The 23,528-nt window shown below is 40.8% G+C and overlaps 1 protein-coding gene across 1 annotated transcript; it reads right to left on the reverse strand.

Moving 5' to 3' along the window:
* Nucleotides 1–585: 585 nt before the first annotated feature.
* Nucleotides 586–17,217, reverse strand: SLC18B1 (solute carrier family 18 member B1). The gene is made up of 14 exons (XM_041469852.1): nucleotides 17,117–17,217; nucleotides 16,587–16,726; nucleotides 15,422–15,517; nucleotides 13,639–13,712; nucleotides 12,730–12,877; nucleotides 9,814–9,970; nucleotides 8,208–8,344; nucleotides 6,621–6,722; nucleotides 5,625–5,716; nucleotides 4,381–4,476; nucleotides 3,745–3,819; nucleotides 2,218–2,311; nucleotides 2,072–2,118; nucleotides 586–1,348 (listed from the first exon to the last, which is right to left on the reverse strand). The coding sequence occupies exons 1-14, from the start codon at nucleotides 17,151–17,153 to the stop codon at nucleotides 1,276–1,278; spliced, it is 1,368 nt and encodes a 455-aa protein (XP_041325786.1). The 5' UTR covers nucleotides 17,154–17,217; the 3' UTR covers nucleotides 586–1,275.
* Between the last annotated feature and the right edge of the window lie 6,311 nt (nucleotides 17,218–23,528).

Genomic DNA, 23,528 nt, shown 5'->3' on the forward strand with positions numbered 1-23,528 from the left:
CAGCTCTTCTCACCTGGCTCATCATCAGCACTGGCATGGTCAGCATTTCCTAGTAAGTTGAGGTGTACATTCCTGGTTGCAGTAAAGTCTAATGTCTGATACAAAATGGAAAGGAAGCTATTAAAAAGATGTTCCATGGGGAAGCCTGCCCTTTGGTACCCTGAAGTTCCACAGCTCATTTGACTACCATAGCAGTTGTTCTTTCTAGTCCAAAAGAGCTCTGGCAGAGAAAGAAGTATTTCTTATGTAAAATCCAGGAACTATTCACAGAAGAAACTGACTGGAAGTTGCTAGGACAGACCACTTTTCTTATTTATGGTAAAAAGCCACCACAGAGAAGCCCTTCTAGAAGCCAGTTATGGGCTCAATGACAAATTAAAAGACTTTTGTCACAACCGAGGTCAAGAAGTCTAGCGTGAGTTTGTCAGGAGTGTCCTTGTCTCAGTTCCCCTTGAATATCTTTAGCTGAGCATCCGGAAGAGGTGAGGAAATGTTGGGGTTTTTTTCCACAGTAGCCCCAGAGACCTTATAGATTTGCTGTTGCAGAAGCAATTAGTACAAACATTCCAGCTAGCATTTATTAGCAAAATAAATCTTAAAATCACCAAGCTAGGTCTTCATATATAATACAAACATACATTTATCTTTTGTGTATGTATATAAATGTATTCACCAGATGACAAGTCTCCCCCAGGACTGAAGATCAGTTTTACTCTGTAGATATGGCAAATTTTCATTATTTTTGCATCTCATTCTCAGGCACTCTCAATATAACACAAGTACTGGTAGACAAGAAGTATTTTAGACTCTTGTTATCTAAGAAAATGTACAAAACTTAGGGAAAAAGTTGCTTTATTGAAAACAGTATTGTGCTTCATCCTTTATAGTTTCAAATTCTGTTTTTACAAGATAATGAACTTCCTTTAAAAAAATACAGAAAATCATGGTAGCAAAACAGTAGCTTTACCCAAGAATAATGCACAGCACACACAAGCATGGAAACCAGACATCTTTTCACATACAGTGGTGCACTGTACATGGAACACAATTAAATAGGCTGACAGCTAAGTGTTACTCATCATTTACGAGAACTTCCAAAAGAAAGGCAGTCAGTGTTTAGTGTTTCAAAACAGTAATGCCTCTACAATTAAACCACAACTGGTTGTTCACTAAGGGATCATGTCCCAGCTCCAGAATAATGAAGCAGTGTTAAGGCCAGTCACCTCAATACTAGGTTACACCACAACCAGCACACAGAATTGAAAGTATGACTGGCTACGTTTCATTGCCCATTAGACGAGTCCTTTCTTCATTATCACCAGGAGGATTTTGCAGGCTGGAACTGGAACTGTTTGCACAAGGAAAAGAACAGGAGAGATACACATTTTATATTCTCTAGAGACTTCTATGTGATACAAACATAATAGGCAAAGAACACACACATTACATGCAAAGAACTACATGGATCACTGGATTTGGTTCCCTAGTACTGCACAGAACCATTCACTGTTCATTCCCATGATCATACAGTGGTTCAGACTGAAAGGGACCTTTAAAGGTCAGCTAGTCTAGCTACCTTGCCATGGGTGCAACATCTTAAACTAGACCAGGCTGCTCAGAGCCATGTCCACCCTGGGCCTGAATGTTTCCATGGATGAGGCACCACTACCTCTCTGGGCAACCTGGTCTAGTGCTTCACTACCCTCAGTGTAAATTTTTTTTCCTCATATCTAGTCTGAATCTACCTTCTTTTAGTTGTTGGTAAGATACTAAACAGTACTGATCTCAAGACAAACCCCTGAGGGACACCACTCATCACTAGTCTGTGTGGACATTGAGCCATTGACCACTGCTCTCTGCATGTGATCATCCAAACAATTGCCGGTTTTAGCTGTCTGTTTAGGTCAGTAGGGATTTAGGAAACCATACAGACAAATTACTTAAGCAATGTTTTTATTGCTCATCTTATCATTCATTATTAGGTTGGTAGTGAGAAAAAATGCAAGCACAGATTTCAAAGGTTTGCTTTATATGATTGCAAGCAAAATAAAGAATAAATATCTCAGCATACCTTTTCCTTGTTGCCTCAATGATATAAAATATTCCAGTTGCAAGACCCTTTGAGAAAACAGCCAGTTACAACTGTAGTACTTACAACAAACTTATGCAATAGCTTATAACTGTAATAGATTAAAAAAAAACCATTTAATTACTTACACTTAACAGCGGCCATCCTCCTTGGATGGCTGCAGCCCATTCAAAACCCAGCTCTTCATTCAGAAATCCTCCCAGAATTGGACCTACAAATGCCCTGCATCAAATCAAAATCAGGTATTGGCATCCCAAACATAAAGGATAACATACCATATTCTCAGAGAACTGTTTTATTGGGTTTTGTGGCCTTCCTTCATAGACTCACCTTTGACAACAAAGAGATTTTCTTTCACATACCTAACTTTCCTAAAATCCACAATAAGTATGAATTTATTGTTTGCCAAGGCCCCAATAAATCTAATTACCTCCTCATCTGGAAACAAGATCCACATCAGAAAGCTGAATGCAGTCTTTTTCAGCAGAGAGACTCAATTAAGGAACATGCTCTAAGAAAACATCTATGCTGATCAATTCTATCACAGAGATATTCTCTATCAAGAGAAATTCAAAGTTGCATCCCTCAAAACAAAAAGTTTCTAAACTTCAAGACAAAGGTCTGATGAATATAAGCAGGTGGGGAGCCACAACGTGACAGACACGATCACTGTAAGGTTCAGCTGTGTTTAATTGCTCTGCACCTTTATGCCTGTCTAAAAATTCAGGTTATAAAGCTTATGCAGCTGCTGTCTCTTTAGAAAGGCCTTACATTATATAGTCTCACACTAGAAAGGGACAAACCTGTGTAAAACTAGAGAGACTTCCTGGAAGCAAGTTACATTATAAGACCAGGCTTGATAGCAGCATAAACCTGGAGATTGCCAACATTATACTATCTGTGTCTGTACTAAATCCTATACCAAATAAACAGGACTGCTAGACAGCTGGATCTTAGAAAAAAATGGTGGAAATTTGTGCCACTGAAACATACCTGCAGCCACAGAGGACTACAAGGACAGATAAAAATATCCTGTAAGTGACTGCTAATAGGGGCACTCTGTCACTTCCCACTGAGTGACAGCTCTAAAGGGCCACTCAGCCAGTAGCACCTTTCACTTATTTCTGGGACGATGACCCTGACTATATAGAGTTATAGAGTTACAGACACACTCTGCTAAGCTATACAAGCATAAATCTTAAAGAATTTCTGTGGCTTAAAAAGAAGATTCTACCTTAAGCTATCCCTGACAAAAGGAGGAAATGTTGAAAATGGAAAACAGAATTAGTCAGGAGCAGACATCTAGCTCACTCCACCTGGGTGGACTTAGCTTTGTAAAAAATTAAGGTCCACATCTCTCTGTATTGAGCATTAGACATTTTAGTGAAAGGAAAAATGACCACACAAAATTGCAAGCAAACATCCACTTCAATCACTGCAGTTTTTTGATATGCAGAGCAGCATGTTTCAAGAAAGACAAGTTCAGAGCATTGTCAAAACAAAAGTTTTACCTTTTGTTGGGTAACATGCCTACCAGGCACCTGTCAAGCAAGAAACTTTTGAACCAAGGTCAACACAGCGACAGCCAGATTTCCATGTGGCAGTAGTGTGGAACAGTTAAACTCTCATAACTTACAAAAAAGGGGTACACTTACCCAAGAGACCACATGGCATTGAAGAGCCCAGACACCAGTCCCAGAAGACTCAGACCTTCTTCAAATCCATTCTCACTGCAGAAAGACAGACCAGTTGGGGTAGTACAACACACACTGTGTCTCAGTCTGTAGACTTTTTCTCCTCCTTTTAATTTGCACATCACATAAATAGTCAACAACCAAAAGTGTACAGTAGAATTTCTGTTTACCCAGTACTCTCTTCTTTACTGCCTCTCTGAAGGATTGCAGTGCCATTCCTCATCTCTGTTTTCTCCCAGGTTAAGATCACACCATCACACCAATTCCCCACGTTTCATATGGCAAGTGTGAAACTGTGACAGGTGGCTTTTTAGAAGCAAAGACCTTGTTCCAAAGGAACATACTAATAAGAGTAAATCAAGACCCTTCTAGGTCATTACTGAGATACACATTTACAAAGTTATACTGGGAGAATAATGACTGGGGTGCTCAGTCAGAAAAAACTAAGACAATAGAGTAGTGGAAACATTTGAGTGTTACTATCTGCCTTTGCCTCAAAAGGGGGCAAAAAAGCCACACTTCATAGTCACCCCTGAAAAACAGCTGCAGATTCCTAATGTCAGTAACATGAAAGAAGGGTTGGACTGAGTTACTTACTATGCACATTGCAGGATCTCTGGAAACACTGGGATAGCACTCATGCCAAGGGAAAAGCCAATCAAAACCAACACTAGCACAAACATCCACAGCTGACTGAAAGAGAGGCATTTACAAGAGGTTAGCTGCTGAAGACTCTTTTCAGTAAGGACTCCATGTGACTGAAGGCTGTTATATCAGCTCTCCTTGACTGATCAGCAAATAATGTGTCTTAAAGCCAATACTAATACTTGAAAAATCCAATACTATGCTTTAGAAAAAAGACTTTGTAAAAGAATACGAAAACTTGTGCTCAAATTACATATTTTCTTATCAAACACATTCATTTTATGACGTACATATAGGGAAGAGTTAGACAGATGAAGTTAATTGAGCAATGCCTGTGCGCAAGCATCAGTCCTGGTTTGTTGCAGAAGTGCAGGATTTTGAAGTGAAAATTTTGCAGCTAATATAATACAACCAAATAAACTTAGCTAAAGAATTTTGAAGACTTTACTAATTTATTTTTCTCCCCAGCTCAAATCTATGATCTAAACTTGAAACCACACCAGTTACAAACCTCTGATATTTAAAAATTAGCACCCTAGGAGGAGTTATATGCATTAACAAGCCTATTACTTTAACACAGTATCTAACCTAGGACAAAAGGATTGTGTAGTTGTTTTGTTAATGTAGCAGAATGTTTTGCTGTGAATTAACTTGAGAAATATGACATTACAGCTTTCAGGTACAACAAACATTGTCTTTGCTAGTGAAAACAAAGCTATAAGCCGTCACTTTTCTCAGTAGTCTATATACAGAGAGAAGTAAAATCAGTACTGCTGCACAGCCATGCAAATAAACCCCATAGTTTAAAAACACTGATGAAAAAGAAAAAATTGGAAAATAAGACAAAATGAGAACTTTGTTTTGCTGAAAGGGAAATGCCAGTGAAGGAAGGAAAATAAAAAATAAAAAGCAACATTCTTCCTACCATACACATTAACATGAACACAGTAACACTAAAAAACAAAAGAAATGGATCTATTTTAAGAAGCTGTAAAATCTCTGTTTTCAGATGCTTTCACAGCTTTACATTTACAGTCTCATGCTACAACATCCAAAAACAACCATGTTTCATGGTCAAAAGTAGAACTGAAACTGAATCCATTTCACGGTCAGAGCTGCTAATTACAGACTGACGGACATACATGACTATGGTTGAAAACACCTCTTAATGGGACAGACTCAGGTAGAGGCAGTACCTTTCAATGTGCAGTACAGGAGCAGGTCCTAGCATGAAAAGGCACACTGCTGTCATTAAGTCTCCAAATATCAGCAGCCACTTCCTGATGTGCTGTGTAAGAAAAGGAAAAGCTATGCAATTTAAAATTGGGAATTTGTCATGTACATCAAGAAACAACAAATTCTTGTTTCCTCACCCCAGATGCAATTACTGGCAGCAGTGACTTAGTACAGAGATTTCAGGATACTGAGCAATGATCCTTCTTGGTTAGCAAGTATTTTAGGTCTTAGTCTTCTTTAATAAAACACCCTGTAGCATTTCATGATGATCTTTAAGTTCCTTCCAACCCAGGCCATTCTATGATTCTATGTAATTCTCATATACAAAGGGCATTACTAGTTTATGTCAGAAAAAAATTATCATAAAACTGTCACTGTCCTTCAGGCATAGTATTCAAAGTGTAGGTTTCCTTGATCAATTAGCACTGGCTGTCAAATAGGCAGTTTTAGGTATACCACTGTCAAAGTCTCCTTCTGTGGTGCTGTTTAGAGCTAAAGGATCAGGCTAAAGGATAGGCAGCCCACTGTGCTGATCTAATTTGAAGATTACACTTTTTAGGAAATAAAGTCAATACAGCTAACCAAAACATCTTTACTCCTCTTCTCAAAAGCTAATAAAATTAGATGTGGTTAAAAGCAAGGATAACTGGGACATATTTTCCTACTCTTTATTCCATATTGATTTGAAAAAGATTGTGCTTAGTCCACTAGAAAAGCTCAGCACACTTCAGCTGCTTGTCTGATTTCCTTTACTGACTTGGACATTCTTAAATTATCCTGGATCCTGCAAAAGAGACCACCCACATGGCAGTAATGGGTGCACGTGCAAGGTCTTGAAAAGCAGATCCCTTTACAATATCAGGCCTAGATCCTTTGTTTCATCCACTGTTCCCCACCTTTAAGCAAATGCACGGAGTGCTTCAGTCACCCTGCACACACAACAGGGTAGGACTCACCGGCAGTTTGTCGCTTACGAGTCCAAGGAGGGGAGAAGACAGGGAGTACGAGAGTGCCAAACCAAGGAACACCAAGCCCACATAACCAGCTGGGAGTGTGAACTATGGAAAGGAAGATCAATAAAATAAAAACCAAGACAAACTATATATGCTATGTTCATTAAGGACAATCCAAGAATTATATATTAAGTCAAAATACTGAAATGTGCAATTTTAAGTATCTTACTGATACCCTACAGAGGTTTTTCACGTATTTGAAAACAACCACAGAGCTTCAGTTTCTTTGTTTTCACCAACACTTTTTAAGCATGGAGTGGTGGAGACACCTGACACAACTGTACTTATATAAAGCCTAAATAATGTCAGGAGGAAACATTATGCAATGTCCCCTACCAGTGGCACACTGGATTCTAACATTACCATCTGACACACTTGAAACAGACACTTCAGATACTGAAATTTCAATGGATTTAGTCTCTACCTCTCCAATCTTTAGGCTTTTCTAATGCAAATAAAACTAAGTACTGTATTCATCCATTGTTAATCAGCACATCTTAAAAGTAAGCAATGCCATAAAACTCAACTATAGCTTTTCAACCAAAGGATGATTTTTATGAGAAGGAATAAGAGGTTTTTTGCTGACACCCTGAGGCCCACTTTTTCCTAAAATGGACACATATTTCTGCATTGAAACAAAATGTATAATGATTTAAAAGCACCTTAGTTTCTCAAATAAGTGCCTTAACTAAGAGTTAGAAGGTATTCCAAGATGTTTCATATGGTATAGACCAGATAAATATTTACTATTTCCTTGTCATATGCAAATACATGATAATAACTCTAATTTAGTGGTTAGAATACCTGCCAAGAGGGCCACAGCCCTTTCACAGCAAGTATCTGTCAGCACAGAGCAGAGGGAAAGGAGAAGAGCCATAGAAGCACACAGACTCTACAGTGGGATAATTTCAGATCCGTCCTGGGTGGCGGAAGATGTACATCACATCTCCACTGATGAAAGAAGTTAGCATCAAGTCCCCTCCACCCCAGACAAGTGCTAAAGTACAGACTAGGCAGACAAAAAGTAGCACAGCCATCTGTGAAACATTACCCCTTGGAAGAACAATTCATAAATAAAGCCTTCAAAGACCACTGCTTAATTTTACCTAGGAACAGAATCTTAAAGGTATTCACATCAAGAGATGTAACACTGTCAGTGACTGCAGCAGCTTTCAAGAATTTGATTTCAGAAAGGAAGAAAAAAACCTCTTTTTTACAAAAGCAGTGTCTATGCCCTATTCAGAGACAGTACTTTGCAGCTGAAATACATTTAAGTGGAGAAAGCCTATTTTAAGAGGCCTTACACTTCTTAATTCTCAAAGTTATCAAGACCCAGCAGAAAGAGATGGTGCAATAGATACTGACTTATCAGTACTGCGGAAATCAAGTTATCTGGAATTCATACAACTAACAGTTAACTACAGCAGTGTTAATTGGATGAAGCTCAATTTTGTTAAGGATATTTACATTTATAACCAATTACTCACTATTTATTAAGTCAAGACTTCACTGCATGTTAGCAGGACTTACCTTCTTTAAGATAAATAGAGATATTGTGGGATCAAAAAAACCCAAGCATGCACTTAGAGAAAATATAGTGAGACAGAGTATTAGGACTTTTGGCAGAAGAATGAGCTTCCAAAAGGATTCTTTCCTAGGAGTCGAATCTGTTTCAATAGAAGAGGGGGGAAAACTGCATCATTTTCAGCAGCATAAACTCACGATTGATCTTCTTTCTTTAGAAAAAAAATAGACCTTTTTTAAGTCTTCTTACTCCTGTTGCACAACAGATAAAAGTCAATAGTTGATTATTATGTGCTATACTATTTTTATAGTAAAAACAAAAATTCAATAGGTGAAGAAAAGCATACAATTTAGATTGCAACAGTGCAAATCCCCAACTTTAAAAGAACTAAAGCACGTATTGCTCCAATTATGTGAAAAAAGTATTTGCTTCTCTGCTAGCATTTATACAATGAAATCCTCATGGATATGTCTCAGCTTGATACATGAACACATATATGAACAATTCATATCCAATAAAATAAACATGCTTTGAGAGTAAGATTACTATTTGTCAATTGAGGTCTATCCAAGTTTTTAAACAACTAATTGAACTCCAACATGGTCAATTTGTACTCCAGCAAACTTTTTTTAGATGTCATGGTTATGCGGGAATTTTAAGTCAGGCCCTCTTCCTGATGGTGCTTCTCCTATAATACTTGAATGTGATCTCAAAGTATACAAAGAACTGAAAGTTCAAGCACTAGCATCCACCAGTTCAGAGCTAACATTTATGTAATATACTTCCACACTGGCAGCAATATCATAATGATTTCAGAGCTTGGGGAGGTCAGGGGGAAAAGTCAGCAGTAGCAACACATGGTTAATCATTGTAAGCTTCTTCTAAAAGCCAATATACTTGGAAGTTTTTCTCCATGGTTTTCATATTAAAAAATAAAAAAAAAAATTAAAGAAGCATTTCAAAGTTAGTAGTTGTTTTTTTTTTCCTCTAGAAAAGAATAACAGAACTGTAACCTAACAACTATAGTCTTGCATGAGGACTTAACTTTAAGCTAGTTTTCTGTCCAAGCAGGATCATCTAAAATTTAATAAATTTATACGACCTCCAGCATTTCATTAAACCCCTCCTTTATTAACTTTAACATTCTTTCATGTTAATCAGATCCTGCATTGTTCAGTACAAATAAACACTTTTTTTTTTCCCTATAATTAGCTTTCCCCTCCACTGTTAACTCCTCAAACATGTTGAGTTCTCCTGTTTTACACAAAATCTGTCTCCAGCTTTTCTTCAACTAGCTGCAATGACCAACCTACAGGAAGCAGACACAACTGATCCTTTACAAGCCCTAAATCTAAGGCAAAAGGAAACAAAAATATATCTCAGGTCACTTCCATAGAGTTCCGACTGTTTACAGAAATGGGCATGAGGAGTTGTTTTAATTCCAGACCATCTCAATAATCAGCATCAAACACGGGCCTGATCAAGATGATAATTCAACTGGAGTTTTGCCCTCTGACTTGGATCAGACTCCAGAAGCTGAGTCTTTTTTAAAGACACTTAAGTACATGAGAAGTTAAGGTGAGTGAAGGAAGCAGGTAGAAGGATGCTTACCATATCTTGGCAATATGCACATATTCACAGGGACCAAAGCCAACACTATGCATCCCAGTGAGATGAAAGGGACCTCGTAACCAAATGATTGATACAAAAAGCCACCCAAAGGTGGGCCCAGCACCAGTCCAAGTCCTGAAAAAATTTCAAGGCTGCCCTAAAACATGAAAAAACAAGCAGAAAGGAAGTCAGTGTGTTGAGAAAATACAATGCAACAATACAAAGCAAGCCATGTATCTGAGGAGCAGTACAACACATCCAGGGTAGTGAAAAGCAAGACACTGCATCGCTAGGACAAGAGCTAGTAGTGACCTTCACAGGGTGGGACAGCAAAAGGAATTCCACAGTTATGTGTGTGACAGCCATGACCTCTTTTGCTTCATTACAGGGAACCACCTGTACTGCAGCATTCACAACTCTGCTGTCACCTAACAGATCTCAGTCTTGCTCCAGTAGCAGAAAGCATCCACAGGACAGTGCAGGCTGAAGGGATCACCTCTCCCACCTGCCATTACACTCCAGCCTGAGGGAAAGGATCTAAACAAACCTACTCATAATGGGTCATTATCTCATGGGATTAAGTACATGTGCCAAGTTAAAGCTTTATCTCCATAAACAACTGTTTGGACTCACTCCCTAGGGGTAGGAAAAAATAATGAAACTGCAATGGGGACAACTCAGATTGTTTTGGATATAATTTAATAATCTGGTATGTTTTATAAGATACTAATTTGTAAAAGGACAGTAATACAGATGCATTCTTGTGCTACGTCATAGTCACCGCTGTCAACATCTGCCTCAACACCTCATTAATCAATGCTTAGACCACCAGGAAGAGCTGGTGGTAATAACTGCTTACAGACAAAAGTTTTGATAACTTCCAGAACCCAGAAAGATACTCCAGGGAATCATCCTCATCTTTAGTTTTACTGATACAAGTCAGAGTAGACAAATGTCCTGAAAACAGTCAGAGTCAGCAAAAGCCAAGTTCTTTGCCCTAGGTCAGTTTAGGGTTGCAACCTTTTTCTTTCATAGCAAAGAAAATAACTAGGTATGGCCATTAACATCACTGGATCCAGATGATGCCTTCACTTTTGTTGCTCACCAGCCATAAAAAACATTTGATCTGTGACACTTTGGTTCAAATAATTTACATGATTTGGGGCTGTACACCATTTAGCCCTTCTAAGTTAATGAAGTGGGGAGGGCATGGGGGGGAGGCTGAGACATTGCAGTGGTACAGATCAGAGGATAAGATAAACCTGATACTGTAAGAGAAGCGAGATTGCTAATGTTCTGAAGTCCACACCTCCTCCCTCCACAGAGGGATCACGTTGACAGATGTTCAACTTCCCACTCCAACAAGGCTCACATGCCTATATTTAATAACTTCCCCATATACCCTCTAGGGTACCCAACAAGTAAAAGGAAGGCTGAAAACTTGTACAAAATGGTAAGGAGACAAAAGATGCTTTTCAGCATCTAGCACTATCAAGAAGGACAATAGAGAGCAAGGCTAAAAAAAGCCTCATCCACTCCTTCAGGCTTCAGTTTTACCCTAGGATGCACCTTGCTCAAACAATCAGCTCTTTCTTCTGCCTCCTGCCTCAGAGCTCACAGTAACAAGAACTCTCCATCATGCCCATTTAAGGACACTAAATCTACATGAATAAATATGAAGAGGTTTTATTCTCACGCAGAGCAAGACACTAAAGTACACAATATGATAAGAAGACAAACAATTAGAAGTCACCTGTCTTTTTATAGCACCCTTTCTAGATTTTAAACAAAGGTAGGTACCAAGCCACAGCTGTATAGCATTTCTAATTCTGAGATGACCTCCACCACCACATATCATTTTCAGCCATGCCTCCATGGTTACTGTGCTGCCATAATAGAAATTCTTTTATTTTGAATTCTGATTATAAAATGGGTAACTAAGTCCCTTTAAGTCAACATTACTTACTTACCTATTTAAATTATGTTTTAAAATTTGCAAACAGGAAACCTGATTGACTGAATAAATCCAAAACATGATTACAATATATAAATTGCTTCAATGAAAAGGTCAGCTAATCACTGCTGATACAACTTAGTAGGTTTCTTTCTAGTTATAAAGACATATTCTTATAGATATATATTTATAGAAGTAATTAAGCAGCTTAACAAAAATACTAATAAAAGCAGAAACTTTTCTAATTTTATTTAATGTTCTTAAATAAGTTCTCAACATTTGCTCACTCATTAATATTTAACCCAGTTATTTCTGACAGAACATATTTGAACTGAAAACCAGAATGTATTGAAGAATAGACAGAGAAAGCAGTATTTTATTAAACACAAAACTTTTCTTTAACACCTTAAAACCCCAACTGAAAAAGGGTAATATCTCTGCTGACAATCAGAAATACTGCCCTCCAGATTTCAAGAAATTCTAGCTCTCATCGCCTCATACATAACTTTTATCAACAGATTAGAAAAACTAAGACAAAATTGTTTCAGTTTTGCATCTTTCAGTCATTTAAATCAAAACCATTTGAATTAAGTTACCTTTTTTGTTTAATCAATTCATATGGATCCTTACCATCCAGGCAGAAGTAGTCACTAAAAGCTGTACTAGTATTTTATTAGTATTTTGTCTTGATTTTCACTGAAGAGATAACTACCACCACTAATGGTCAGCTGTCTTCAAAGCACAAGAAACTAATATATACTGCTCAATTTATATCTAACCAGATTTATGCTACGGTCTAAACTTGTTCTAGGATTGTGATTCTAGATTAGAAACAAAACACTACATGATGATTTCAAATAACCCTGCATACGAGACAACAAATTTTCTCCTGATTTTAGGCTGCCCACTGGCAATTTGTCATATTGCTGGAACTCAGCTGTACCACTGCTTTCTGAACTTACCAGGACAGTAGCTATATTAGTGGGAAATGCTTTTGCAAGGATTGAGAATGATGCTGTAATTGCTGCTGAAAAGCTTATTGCATCCATTGCTCGTACTAAAAAGCAGAAACCGATGAACATTGGTCCACTTGGCACCTTGTCGAGCATTCTGGAAAAGAAAAATCCCAACAGTAAATTGGGTCTCTCTCAGGATGGAAGAAGCCATCTACTAAAGGCCCTAGAGCATCATTTCTTGCTCATTAAAAGACACAGTTACAACACACTCAATGCTTTCTATTACCACTTATCTTTGAACCACATCAGTGAAATTATTCAAACTCTACCAAACTATTTCTGGCAGCTTTTCCCCTTTACTTGGCAGTGAACAGAGCATGAAAGCCATAACCTGTGAAAAACTCCAATGCTACCTTTGTTGTATTCCATAGCTTTTCCAAGCACCTGTGCAAGAAGTCTGATGCAATGTGTTAGAATTAACTAATAAGAGATTCCTTCATTGTTGATAAAACATTTATTATGCTAAAATTAGTGACTTAGCTTTGCCTGATAGGCAAAGCTTCCCATTTAAGCCCAAAATTTTTAAGGAAAGAATAATAAAAACATTATGCAGAAATAGTTTTCTTATTGCTGCACCTTTGACAGACTTCTTGATATCTGTGAACTACTACTTAAATAGGCAGAACCTACCTCCTCTGCTTTCAAAGTAGTAAACAGACTCTGAAACCTAGTGAAAGGGAGAAGCGTTCATTCTGCTTTACAAGAGGTAATAAAAATTAAAGATGCAAGAAATTAGATGACCTAACCAACACACAAAAGATGCCCAAGAGTTTCTAATTTTGTGTCCATCTTTTCATATGGATGAAAATTATCAGAACACAAATGCAACAAAACCAAGCAACAGAAATTACTTACCCAAACAGAATGGTCACACATCCTGAAACAAACATCCCTGACACAAACATGAATTTTGCTCCAATTTGTGAAAGCTGTAAATTAAATACCATTTTTACATGTTAGTATTTCAAGGAAAGATCAAAAATTTTCAATGTAAGTTACTGTTAAGAAATCAAAAAATTATGGGATCTTTGTAGAACCTGTAACTAAAAGATTGGGTAACACTGCTTCTGCTGGTGTGCCTTCATTCAGTAATGAACCTAAAAATACTCTGAACAGTTAAGTGACTTAACCCAGTTTTAGAAAGGTAAGACAATGCTGCAGTTAACTATTTCACAGCAGCATGCTGCAGCTTCTGCAGAGCAGCAGGTTACAGCAGCATTCCTCATTATAAACAAGCAGAAAGTTTGTTTCCAAACCTCCCCTCCAGCACTATCACTGACTGAGGCAAGGCCAGCAATACCCATCACGTATCTGGCTAGTGAGAGTCAATGCAAGCTGATTTTTGATCAAATTTATGACAACCCTTAACAGCACAAAGCTTTGGCATGGCAAGTATGGTACTTTCAGGCCTCCCCATTCATCACCAGGGAAGGACCACACCTTTCTTCATTTCAGACTCTCTCACCAGAGTGAAGGATAACAGGAGGCATGCCATAAAGCAAACTCGATCCTGCAGCAAAGTACAGCTGAGCTTCTAATTCCACGCTGCAACTTCCCCTAAGGACAGTAGGTATTTCAGGCCCGTTTATTGCTCAGGCCTGAACAAAGTCCTTGCCTTTCAGCCATTATTACTAAAGCGCAAATTTTCTGAGTTTCACAGAAACCCTCAGGATCTCTGATTGCTGCACTGTCCAGGTCTATTGATGCTCACTTTAGCTGTCTGCAGTGAGGATGGCACATTCACTCTCTCCCCTGTAAAGTACTTGGTGAGGCTTGTGCCATAGCTGAACACCACTACAGGCACCAAGACTTTGACTTAGTAATGGCACTTATGTGACACTTTATGAGCCACCTCAGCACCAGAGAAAAGCACTCACCACAGGGTCAACAAAGAGTCTGCCCAGTCAAGGACAGAGATAATTTTGAATTGCTGCTCTGCAACAGCCCCAGCTTAGGGAATGTTCCTGAGCAGCCCCAGGAAATAATGCATAAACAGCAGTGCTGCAGCACATAAATGAACAAACATTTATATAACTGATTTGTGATTTCTTCAACATGAGAAAAATCCTGAATCTGGGGGAAAGCTCAAGTTACAAGAACTGGAGACATTTCTCTCATATTACTATAGAATGAAGTTGAGGGGGAAACTGAGTTAAGCAGCAGAAAGTCATAACAGGAGTAAATGTTAGAAAAAAAAAAAAAAAGAAAAAAGGCAACATACCAGAAAAGAAGAAGAGGTGCAGCTAACTAAAGAAAAAAAAAAAACAAAACAAAACACCGAAATGTTGCCAAAGGCAAACCATATATATAAGTAAGTGCCACAAATAAAATGGGGGGGTAGGAGAAAGGAGGTCATAAAAAGCAGAATTAATCAGATTACTCTAAAGCAAATAGAACAGTTAACCAGAGAAACAAAACAGTTACATGCCTGTTGCCCTATGCTACTTTCAGGAAAAACAGAACAGTACTGACAAGACTTAGATCACATTCAGACTGACTGGTCAGACTCCAGTTACTGCAGACAGAAAATTGCAGTAGCACTACTGAAAAGACATCTCTTTTCTCAGGCTTGCAGAACTGCCTTCATGCACTAACCTGTGTCACCACAGAAAAAAGTTACAGCTTCAATTATACTTACATAATTTCCCAATATTAAAGAAGTCAAGAAATTGAACAAAGCAAAACATCCAAAAATCAGGCCAACAACTGTGTTACTGGCACCTTTTTTTTCTGCCTGCAAAAAAGATCACAACCATGTAGAGGCTCAGACAAATTCTTGAGGTGAACAACATTCATGCCTTGCATATTTAAATCTTTTTAATTGTCTATTAATGCAGTTAGAAAGCAATTTATTTTCTGAAAGGCAGTGGGGACTCAAAAGGTAACAACACAATTAAAAGACATGTTGCACTTCTAATATGCCATCAAGGGAAAAGCAATGTTAATTTATCAGTGAATAAAAGAGTGTTATTTGCTGAATAGGCAGCCAGACTATATAAAGGTGTCTTAAATTGGTGTGCAAGGGCACTAGCTACAAAATTTTGATTCCTTGCAAAGTGAGAGGGCAGTAAATGGAGATATCTGTTATCTTCACTGCGACACGCCACCCCATAACAAGCACCAGACAACTTTTTACTTATTTAGCTGACCAAATACACTCACTTGGGCACAAGCAGTACACAGGAATATTTAGAGAAAACGAATATTTCTTTGTAAATACTTGAGACAAAAATAATATTTCTTTGTAAATACTTTGTAACAATTTGGCCATGAGAGAAATGGACTTCTGCTGCAAAGACACCATGACCATCTTTTTCTTTGTTGTATTCATTCAACATAAGCAGAGATTTTATATTTTTTTTCCCCCTTCCTAGGTCAGGAAGTTAGCACAGTTAATGATGGCCCAGAATGAGTTAACAGAGGAAGCTATAAATAAAAAGTCATTGAGAAGCTGGGGCACAGAAATGCAAGTCAGGACACTGGCAGAGTTTAATCTCAGCTCTACAAAACAACTTTGCAACACTGAGCAAAAAATTATTTCACTTCGCCAAGAATCCACTTTGATTTCTATCTCATCTCATTAGTTTGCTGTCTCCTCTGCAGTCAGAGGGAAGATTAATCCATGGACAAGATCCAGGTCACCATTTTATGCACTTCAGCTACACCAGCATCACGCTATCACTGAATTCCCACGACTGAAAAGTCAGAGCTTACAGCTAGCCATAAATGTCCCATGGAGCTCAAAATATTTCTAAAAGTTTCAACATGCAAAAAAGTAACGTAGAGAGTAGCTGTTTGTTTACCTCTGAAGGGAAAAAGGGTCCCAGGATTGAGTAGCACATCATCGAACTGAAATTTATAGAAGCTGCTGCAACTATTGTAAAAAGCTGATCTCTGGTGAGCCGTCTTGATTCCTCACCAACTGCTTCTGACACGCCTTCATCTGAAAATACCAAATAAAAATTATAATAAAGCATTATAAGCTGACAGAGGGGATCAATTTACAAACCAGGCTGGAAAATTAAAATCCACACAAAACTTGTACCCTCCCGGCCCTGAGAACGGAGTCGAGCCGCGCTGCCTTTTGCCCCGCGCAGGAGCGCAGACCTGGCCGCGGTGCAGGTGCCGGCAGCGGCCCCTCAGCCTCCCCGGAGGGGCTGGGCTGCAGCCGGAGCTCCCCGCCGCGCTCCCGGCCCGGCCCCGGCGAGAGACCCGTCCTGCTCCCTGCGCTCCCGCTCCCGGACCGGCCTGGCCCGGCCGCAGCCCGCGGGGGAGCCGCTACCCCGGCCCAGGCCGTGCCGGCGAAAGAACGCGGGGAGCCCCCGCCTCGCACCTGGGGGCTGCTCGCCGCCCGCCGCCCGGCTGCCCATGGGGCCGCAGCGGCGCCTCCCGCCGCACGTGTGCCAGCGCCCGCGGGCTCAACGAGCACCGGGGCCAGCGCCAGCCCGGCCGCCGGCACTGAGCATGCCCGGCCGGCGGGAGCGGCCGCCGCGCCCGGAGCCGCCGCCGGGACTGCCCGCACGGGCCGGGAGAGCGCCGGGCTTGCCACGGTCCCGTGGCAACCTGCCGGCTGCAGGGGTACGCTGCACACCTGGCCGTCGGCATGCACACCTGGCCCAGGACATGCACCCCTGGCCCTCGGCATGCACACCTAGCCCAGAGCATGCACACCTGGCCCAGAGCATGCACACCTGGCCCTCGGCATGACCACGTGGCCCAGGACATGCACACCTGGCCCAGAGCATGCACACCTGGCCCACGACATGCACACCTGGCCCTCAGCATGCACACCTGGCCCACGGCATGCACACCTGGCCACAACATGCACACCTGGCCCACGGCATCCACGATACAATGCTAAGATTGGTAGACCGAGCAATATCGCCGATTATTACACAGCCTCCAGCAAGTTGCAGGATTCACTACACAAGGGCTTAACGACAGCGTTACCGCAAAAATTAATCTGTAAACTAGCCAGAAGTAAATTCAAGCTGGAGACGAGGAAGAGGCGGTATAATCACTGCATTTGGCACAAGGTCCGATCCACGGGGCGAGAAAGTAGGAAGGAGATGAGGTGTGAGCTGAGGATAACTTCCAAACATTATAAGAGACAGTTATTGTTCACCTGTTGCTTGGAGAGGAAAACCTGCAATCACATCTTAAAAGAACTATTTTAACTAAGCTATTAGTATTCCATCTAGTCACAAGTTACAATATTAAGATGCTTAGAAAGAACATTTCAGAACAAATGTTGCCATGTACCTAACTTTAGAATCTCACACTCTACATGACAGAAAAAAGCAGAACTACTTTCTTACCACAAGATTAGAAAACTTAAAAGCTATTTAGCAACCACAAAAAAAAACAGCAACATGTTCCTTTGCTGGAGCCTAGTTTGAGAATATATTTTGTGTGGCATGTATTATGGCTGCTGAAAAGTCCCTAAGAATGCCTTGAACTTTCCCTGTCTTCTTCCAGAAAACACATAAATCCTTTCCATAGATATTGCCTCTTCAGCAACCCTACCCCTCTCCACAAAAAAAAAAAAAAAAAAAAAAAAAAAAAAAAAAAAAAAGAGGAAGAGCGCTTGCAAGTCATCATGAGTTCACAAAAGGATGATAGCAAAAGCATGATATATTCAAAGTATGACACCCAAGTAGAGTGTGTAAGTAGAGTGAATAAGAGAAACTTATAGAGAAAGAATAAAATTGTGGCAAGAGAGTAAAGCATTCATTTTTGTGGCTGGAGATGCAGTCAATTATCTTCAGGAGAAGATTTACTCCAACTACTTGCTCTTTTGAGTCTAGACTCTAAACTCTGGAGCTTCCAATTATTTTCAAACTCCAATTGTCCTTTCATTACCAATTACATATGAGTAACCTAACAAAGCCTATAGAGTCAGATTTCCACAAAGTCAGTGTGCACAGAAGGCTGAAGTGTGAGAAGTAGCAGTGATACAGGACTCCAATAGTGAAACATGGCTACGAAGTTTCCTTGCTTATGCGCAGCTCATTATTGCCAAAAGAAACTTGTTAATAGAACATGTTGGTTAATTCTTCACATATTCTTAGTAAGCCATCATTGTGGTTTAACACCAGCCAGCAACTCGGCCCCCACACATCTTCTCATTCACTCCCGGTGGGATCAGGCAAAGAATCAGAAGAGCAAAAGTTAGAAAACCTATGTGTTGAGATAAAGACAGTTTGGCTGGTGAAGGAAGAGCCATGTATGCAAGCAAAGCAAAACAAGGAATTTCTTCACCAATTCCCATGGCCAAGCAGATGTTTAGCAATCTCAAGGAAAGCAGGGCTCTATCACATGTAATCATTACTTGGGAAGGCAAATGCCATCACTCCAAATGTCCCCCACTTCCTTCTTCTTTCCCCAGCTCTGCATATGGTGAGCATGACAGTATGGGAGATCCCTGTGGTCAGTTGGGGTCAGCTGTCCTGGCTGAATCCCCTCCCAGCTCTTTGTGCATCCCCAGCTTCCTCACTCTTGCAGTGGGCTGAGAAGCAGAAAAGGCCTTGGCTCTGTGCAAGCACTGCTCAGCAGAAACTAAAACATCCCAGCGTTATCAGCACTGTTTACAGCACAAATCCAAAACACAGCCCCATACTAGCTACTGTGATGACAAATAACACTACCCCAGCCAAAACCAGTAGAGCTACAAATACTTGCTAACCTTTGACCCAGGACCTGTTACCAGCCTATTACAACAGTTTATCAAGTCTAATAAAAAAATATATTCTTTCAAAGCATACAAGCCTTTCTTGCTTATGTCACATCTGCAACAACTTTAATAACATGTATTTTTTTCTTTCAGATCTCAAACTGGATGAAGAATTCAAGGTTTAGAGCACTAGTTCTCTATAAATACTGGACATAGAGTCAAATTCATGGCTTATGTCCACAAGGTAAAAACATATGAAGTACAATTGCCTTAAGAGTAGCTTCCTTCATGGACATCTGGGACATTATGAAATACTCAGCACATGTGGGAATACATATTCCTTATTATTGCTCTGTATAGTTGTAGAGATCTTAGAAAGACTTGCATTGCAATCAAGAAAATCCTTAGTGCATATTTACATCATATTAATTTTTTTTTTTGTCAGCAGCTGCACAATGCTATTGGGAAATAGTTTAAAATTACTCTAATGTGACCACATGATAACCACATCCTTTTAGCGTCTCATGCAAAATCTGTGGAAGGCAACAGAAACCAGCAAAGTGTTTTGTTCAGTTATCACAAATCAAGGCCTTAGTTAAATTCAAATTGGTATTGAGATACCATAGCTTGTCCTCTCTCTGAAACTCCAGAACGACCTTTCCATAATTTCTCCAAGCACTTGAAACTTGACACAGACATCTTTTGCACATGAGTGGTTGTCCTTTTCTACATCTGGAGACACTTGGAAATACAAATTTCTCCCTCGGGGCTGGTGAGCAGAACTTCTGTAGATATAAAACAAGAAGGTTTCCAGCTTGATTTTCCACAGGACAGAAATAATTTCTGTTTTGCAAGGAAAATTAGATAATTCTATCCTATGATATTTATTTATTGCACATGCCCACATTTTGTATTTCTAGAGACAGATGTGAAATGAAAGTAAGTTTTTGCAAGGATTGTTCAGAACTGAAATTCAGAACTTATTGTTCAGAGTTTAGCAGTGTCATGGACCTCTCTTGGGAGTTTGCAATACCTGATACTTTTATCTGCCTATGTGGCTGCCTCACCACACTTTGCCACTGTCTAAACTGCTCATTACTCAGTTCCTGACTCTCCAGTTTACAATATGGCACTTAAACTATGCCTGAAGTCTGACATTTTGAAGAAGACATGGATTGTGGTTGCCAGGGTGAATACAAGGGGAAGATAAATGTTACCAGAGCAAGAGACAAGGAGAAATAATGGGGAAAAGGAGCAGGAAAAAGATGGCTGAGACAACACTGAACCATTATGGTCTCACTGCAGTACTGCTCTTCTGAAAAAGTCCCCAAGTTCAGTTCCCATTTTGATCAGAGTGGAAAAAGAAAGGAAGGCTGCCAGGCTGGAAAAGGAGACAGTCAGGGAGAGTCAAGGAATTGAATGGCAAGCACAAAGGGTAGTAGCTATAGCCAAAGGGTTTTTAAAACCTTTTTAAAGTATATGCAGCAAGATGGTGAGTCCAAATGGATCACTCAGAACAGCAGGCTGGAGATAATAAAAATTCTTGAATGCCATGTGACAGCAGCTCATCTTCCTCTCCCCAAATCCTGTTTGTAATATAACCAAATTTTGAGAGGACCGAGTTCCTCTGCTGGGGCTGGCTGCTCAGTGAAACTGCAGGTCAGCATCTGCACTGACACCGCCTCAGCCCTTTAGAACCCTGCACCTGGCAGCCCCTCATTTTCTAGCACTCTCCTTACACCACTCACCCAGCCTCAAGTGCACTGGAAGTACTTTTAGCACAGGACTGCAATCCTTGGTTTAAACATGTCATTCCCCATGGATGTATGCCAGCAGTTGAACTGCAGGGCGCTCAAAGAACACCTGGGTGCTCAGTGATCTCCAAGGGAAACATGACTCCAATGAACATAACTCCAAGGGAAAATGCAGAGCTTAAGAAACTAGCTACTGCTTCTAGGAATATGGACAGAAAGGTGGAGCAGGTGGAGTAGTACCAACAGCATGCAGAACGCCCATATGAACGCTGAACTCACACTGTGCAATGAAGCAGACCTTCCAACAGGATCACATGCTTTCATTAGTTATTAGACAAAAATAAGAGACTCCTACTAGGCTATACCAACATTTCCACACAGAGTTCAGTGCCAATGAAAACCTCCTCTCTACCAGTACATAACTTTTATCTCAGCACAGCTTTGTTTTCTTGCAACTGTTCTAGGAAAACTGCTTTTCAGTGTTTGGCTGCTAGAATATTAGACTATACTTTGACTGTTACTATCATTTTTGCTGCAATACAAAGCTTTCAGATGTTCATACTTCCATCTCCTGGCCTGAATGTATATAGCACTTCTCGGAGACAACTGATGCGTCGTAGGCTGCACTTCTTATCCTTTCAAGACCTCTAGGGGAGATAATGGTATATTGTTACACTCAGTACAAAAACTACTCTATAGATTTGGTGCTTTTGAGGCTTTTCAAGGGCACAAGAAGATTAAGTGAGGGGTGGATATAGGGAAACATATTTTCCCCTGAAGAGATGGGAAAAAAAGCAGGCAGTATTATTTGTGTGTGCTTGCATGCTTTCTGAGCAGTGCAAAGGAAATTGCATGGTTCCCACTTCTTGTGGAGGAAGGAGGGAAGAAGTCAGGACCACATCTCTCACAGGAGCTGCAAAATTAGAATATCTATGTTGGGACTGCAGTGGTTGCAACACACTGGGGTAATGCAACAGGAATTGCAGTTCAGTTTCAAGCAATATATGGCAGTATTGGAGGTGCCAAATGCATCTCAGAGGCTGCCTGTGTTAGCAGTGGGCAGTGTCGTCCTACCCACTTTGTCCTTGGTAGCTCAGCTTGCAGGGAGAGGACAGCCCCCATACTGTGCTTCCCTCTCCACGACTTGCTCAGAGGTTGGCTTCTGCCCTTTCTAGATCTCTGTAGTGTAAATGTAGGTGACTGCCTCAGAGCTGACATGAGCTGTGCCTCACAGCTGGAGCGTGGAAGTGCTTCAGCTCCCAGCCAGGCCTTTCCCCTGGGCAGGCTCCGAAAGGCTGTGCAGCCTGAGCTGGGGGCATGTGGGGTGGCTCCAAGACAGCCGAGCAGGTTCCACTTTTCCTCTCTGTCCTCCTCTGCACTGACCAGCTCCAGTGAATCGCTTTGTGTACCCTAGCTGTATTTAGCCTACATCCTGCTGCTTAGCAACACCAGGAAGACCAAGGAAGAACATACTGTGGAAAAGGTGGCTGACAACACTGGTGACAAATGTGTGTTTGATTGCACTAGCCACAAACCATGGCTGTCAATATTTGTTACCTATTTCCCTAATATTTTGTCACTATGTGCTTTTTACAAAGATGGTGACACGCAGAGTACCCAACAGTCAAGTCACCCATATGAAGCAGCTGGGATGGACAAAGCCCTGGGTCAGACTGAGCATCCGAGCAAGGAACACGTGGCAGTGCTGTGGCTGTGCTGCACTCGCCATCTGAATCAGCTGTGCGTGTGTGACAGCAATCACAGATGAATGACCTGTGGATGTGTGACAGGAATCACAGCTGAATCACCTGTGCACGTCTGACAGGAACAGGGGCGAGCAGTCACACTTATGAGGCTTCCAATCTACAGCTCAGTGCTGTGACCTGCTGGTAGAGAGGAGAATTAGGGTGTTTTCTCCATGTTCCTCATTTCTTGGCTGCCAGCGACAGAGGGATGGTGCCAGTGAGGCCAGAGCGCTTCGGCAGCACGGGCTGCCCTAGGGAAGCAGCCCAGGTGAGCCCTGCCTGGGGATCCAGCCCAGGCGAGCCCTGCCTGGGGATCCAGCCCAGGCGAGCCCTGCCTGGGGATCCAGCCCAGCTGAGCCCTGCCTGGGGATCCAGCCCAGCTGAGCCCTGCCCAGCTGTCACAGATGGTGTTCCCCAGAAGCCGCTCCTCCAAATCAAATGGATACTTTAAGCACTTAGAAGTCGTTTTTCCATTAAAAGAACAACGTTCCTTTTTATGGAACCTCTTGGGTGATAGTTTTCCTTCGGAGACTTAATGTGCACCATTCTTTCCCTAGAAAATAGCAAACCGAG

Source organism: Pyrgilauda ruficollis, unplaced genomic scaffold (genome assembly GCF_017590135.1).
Source record: "Pyrgilauda ruficollis isolate IOZ18807 unplaced genomic scaffold, ASM1759013v1 scaffold24, whole genome shotgun sequence".
In the NCBI taxonomy this organism is placed as follows: Eukaryota; Metazoa; Chordata; class Aves; order Passeriformes; family Passeridae; genus Pyrgilauda; species Pyrgilauda ruficollis.

Coding starts and splice junctions, on each gene's coding strand:
- SLC18B1 (XM_041469852.1), bottom strand. CDS start 17,153: ATGGGCAGCCGGGCGGCGGGCGGCGAGCAGCCCCCAG. Junction 3,820..4,380: donor GAGATCCTGCAATGTGCATA/GTAAGTAACTCA, acceptor GTCTTTCTGCAG/TGAGAATGGATTTGAAGAAG. Junction 2,119..2,217: donor GAGGATGGCCGCTGTTAAGT/GTAAGTAATTAA, acceptor GTTTTCTCAAAG/GGTCTTGCAACTGGAATATT.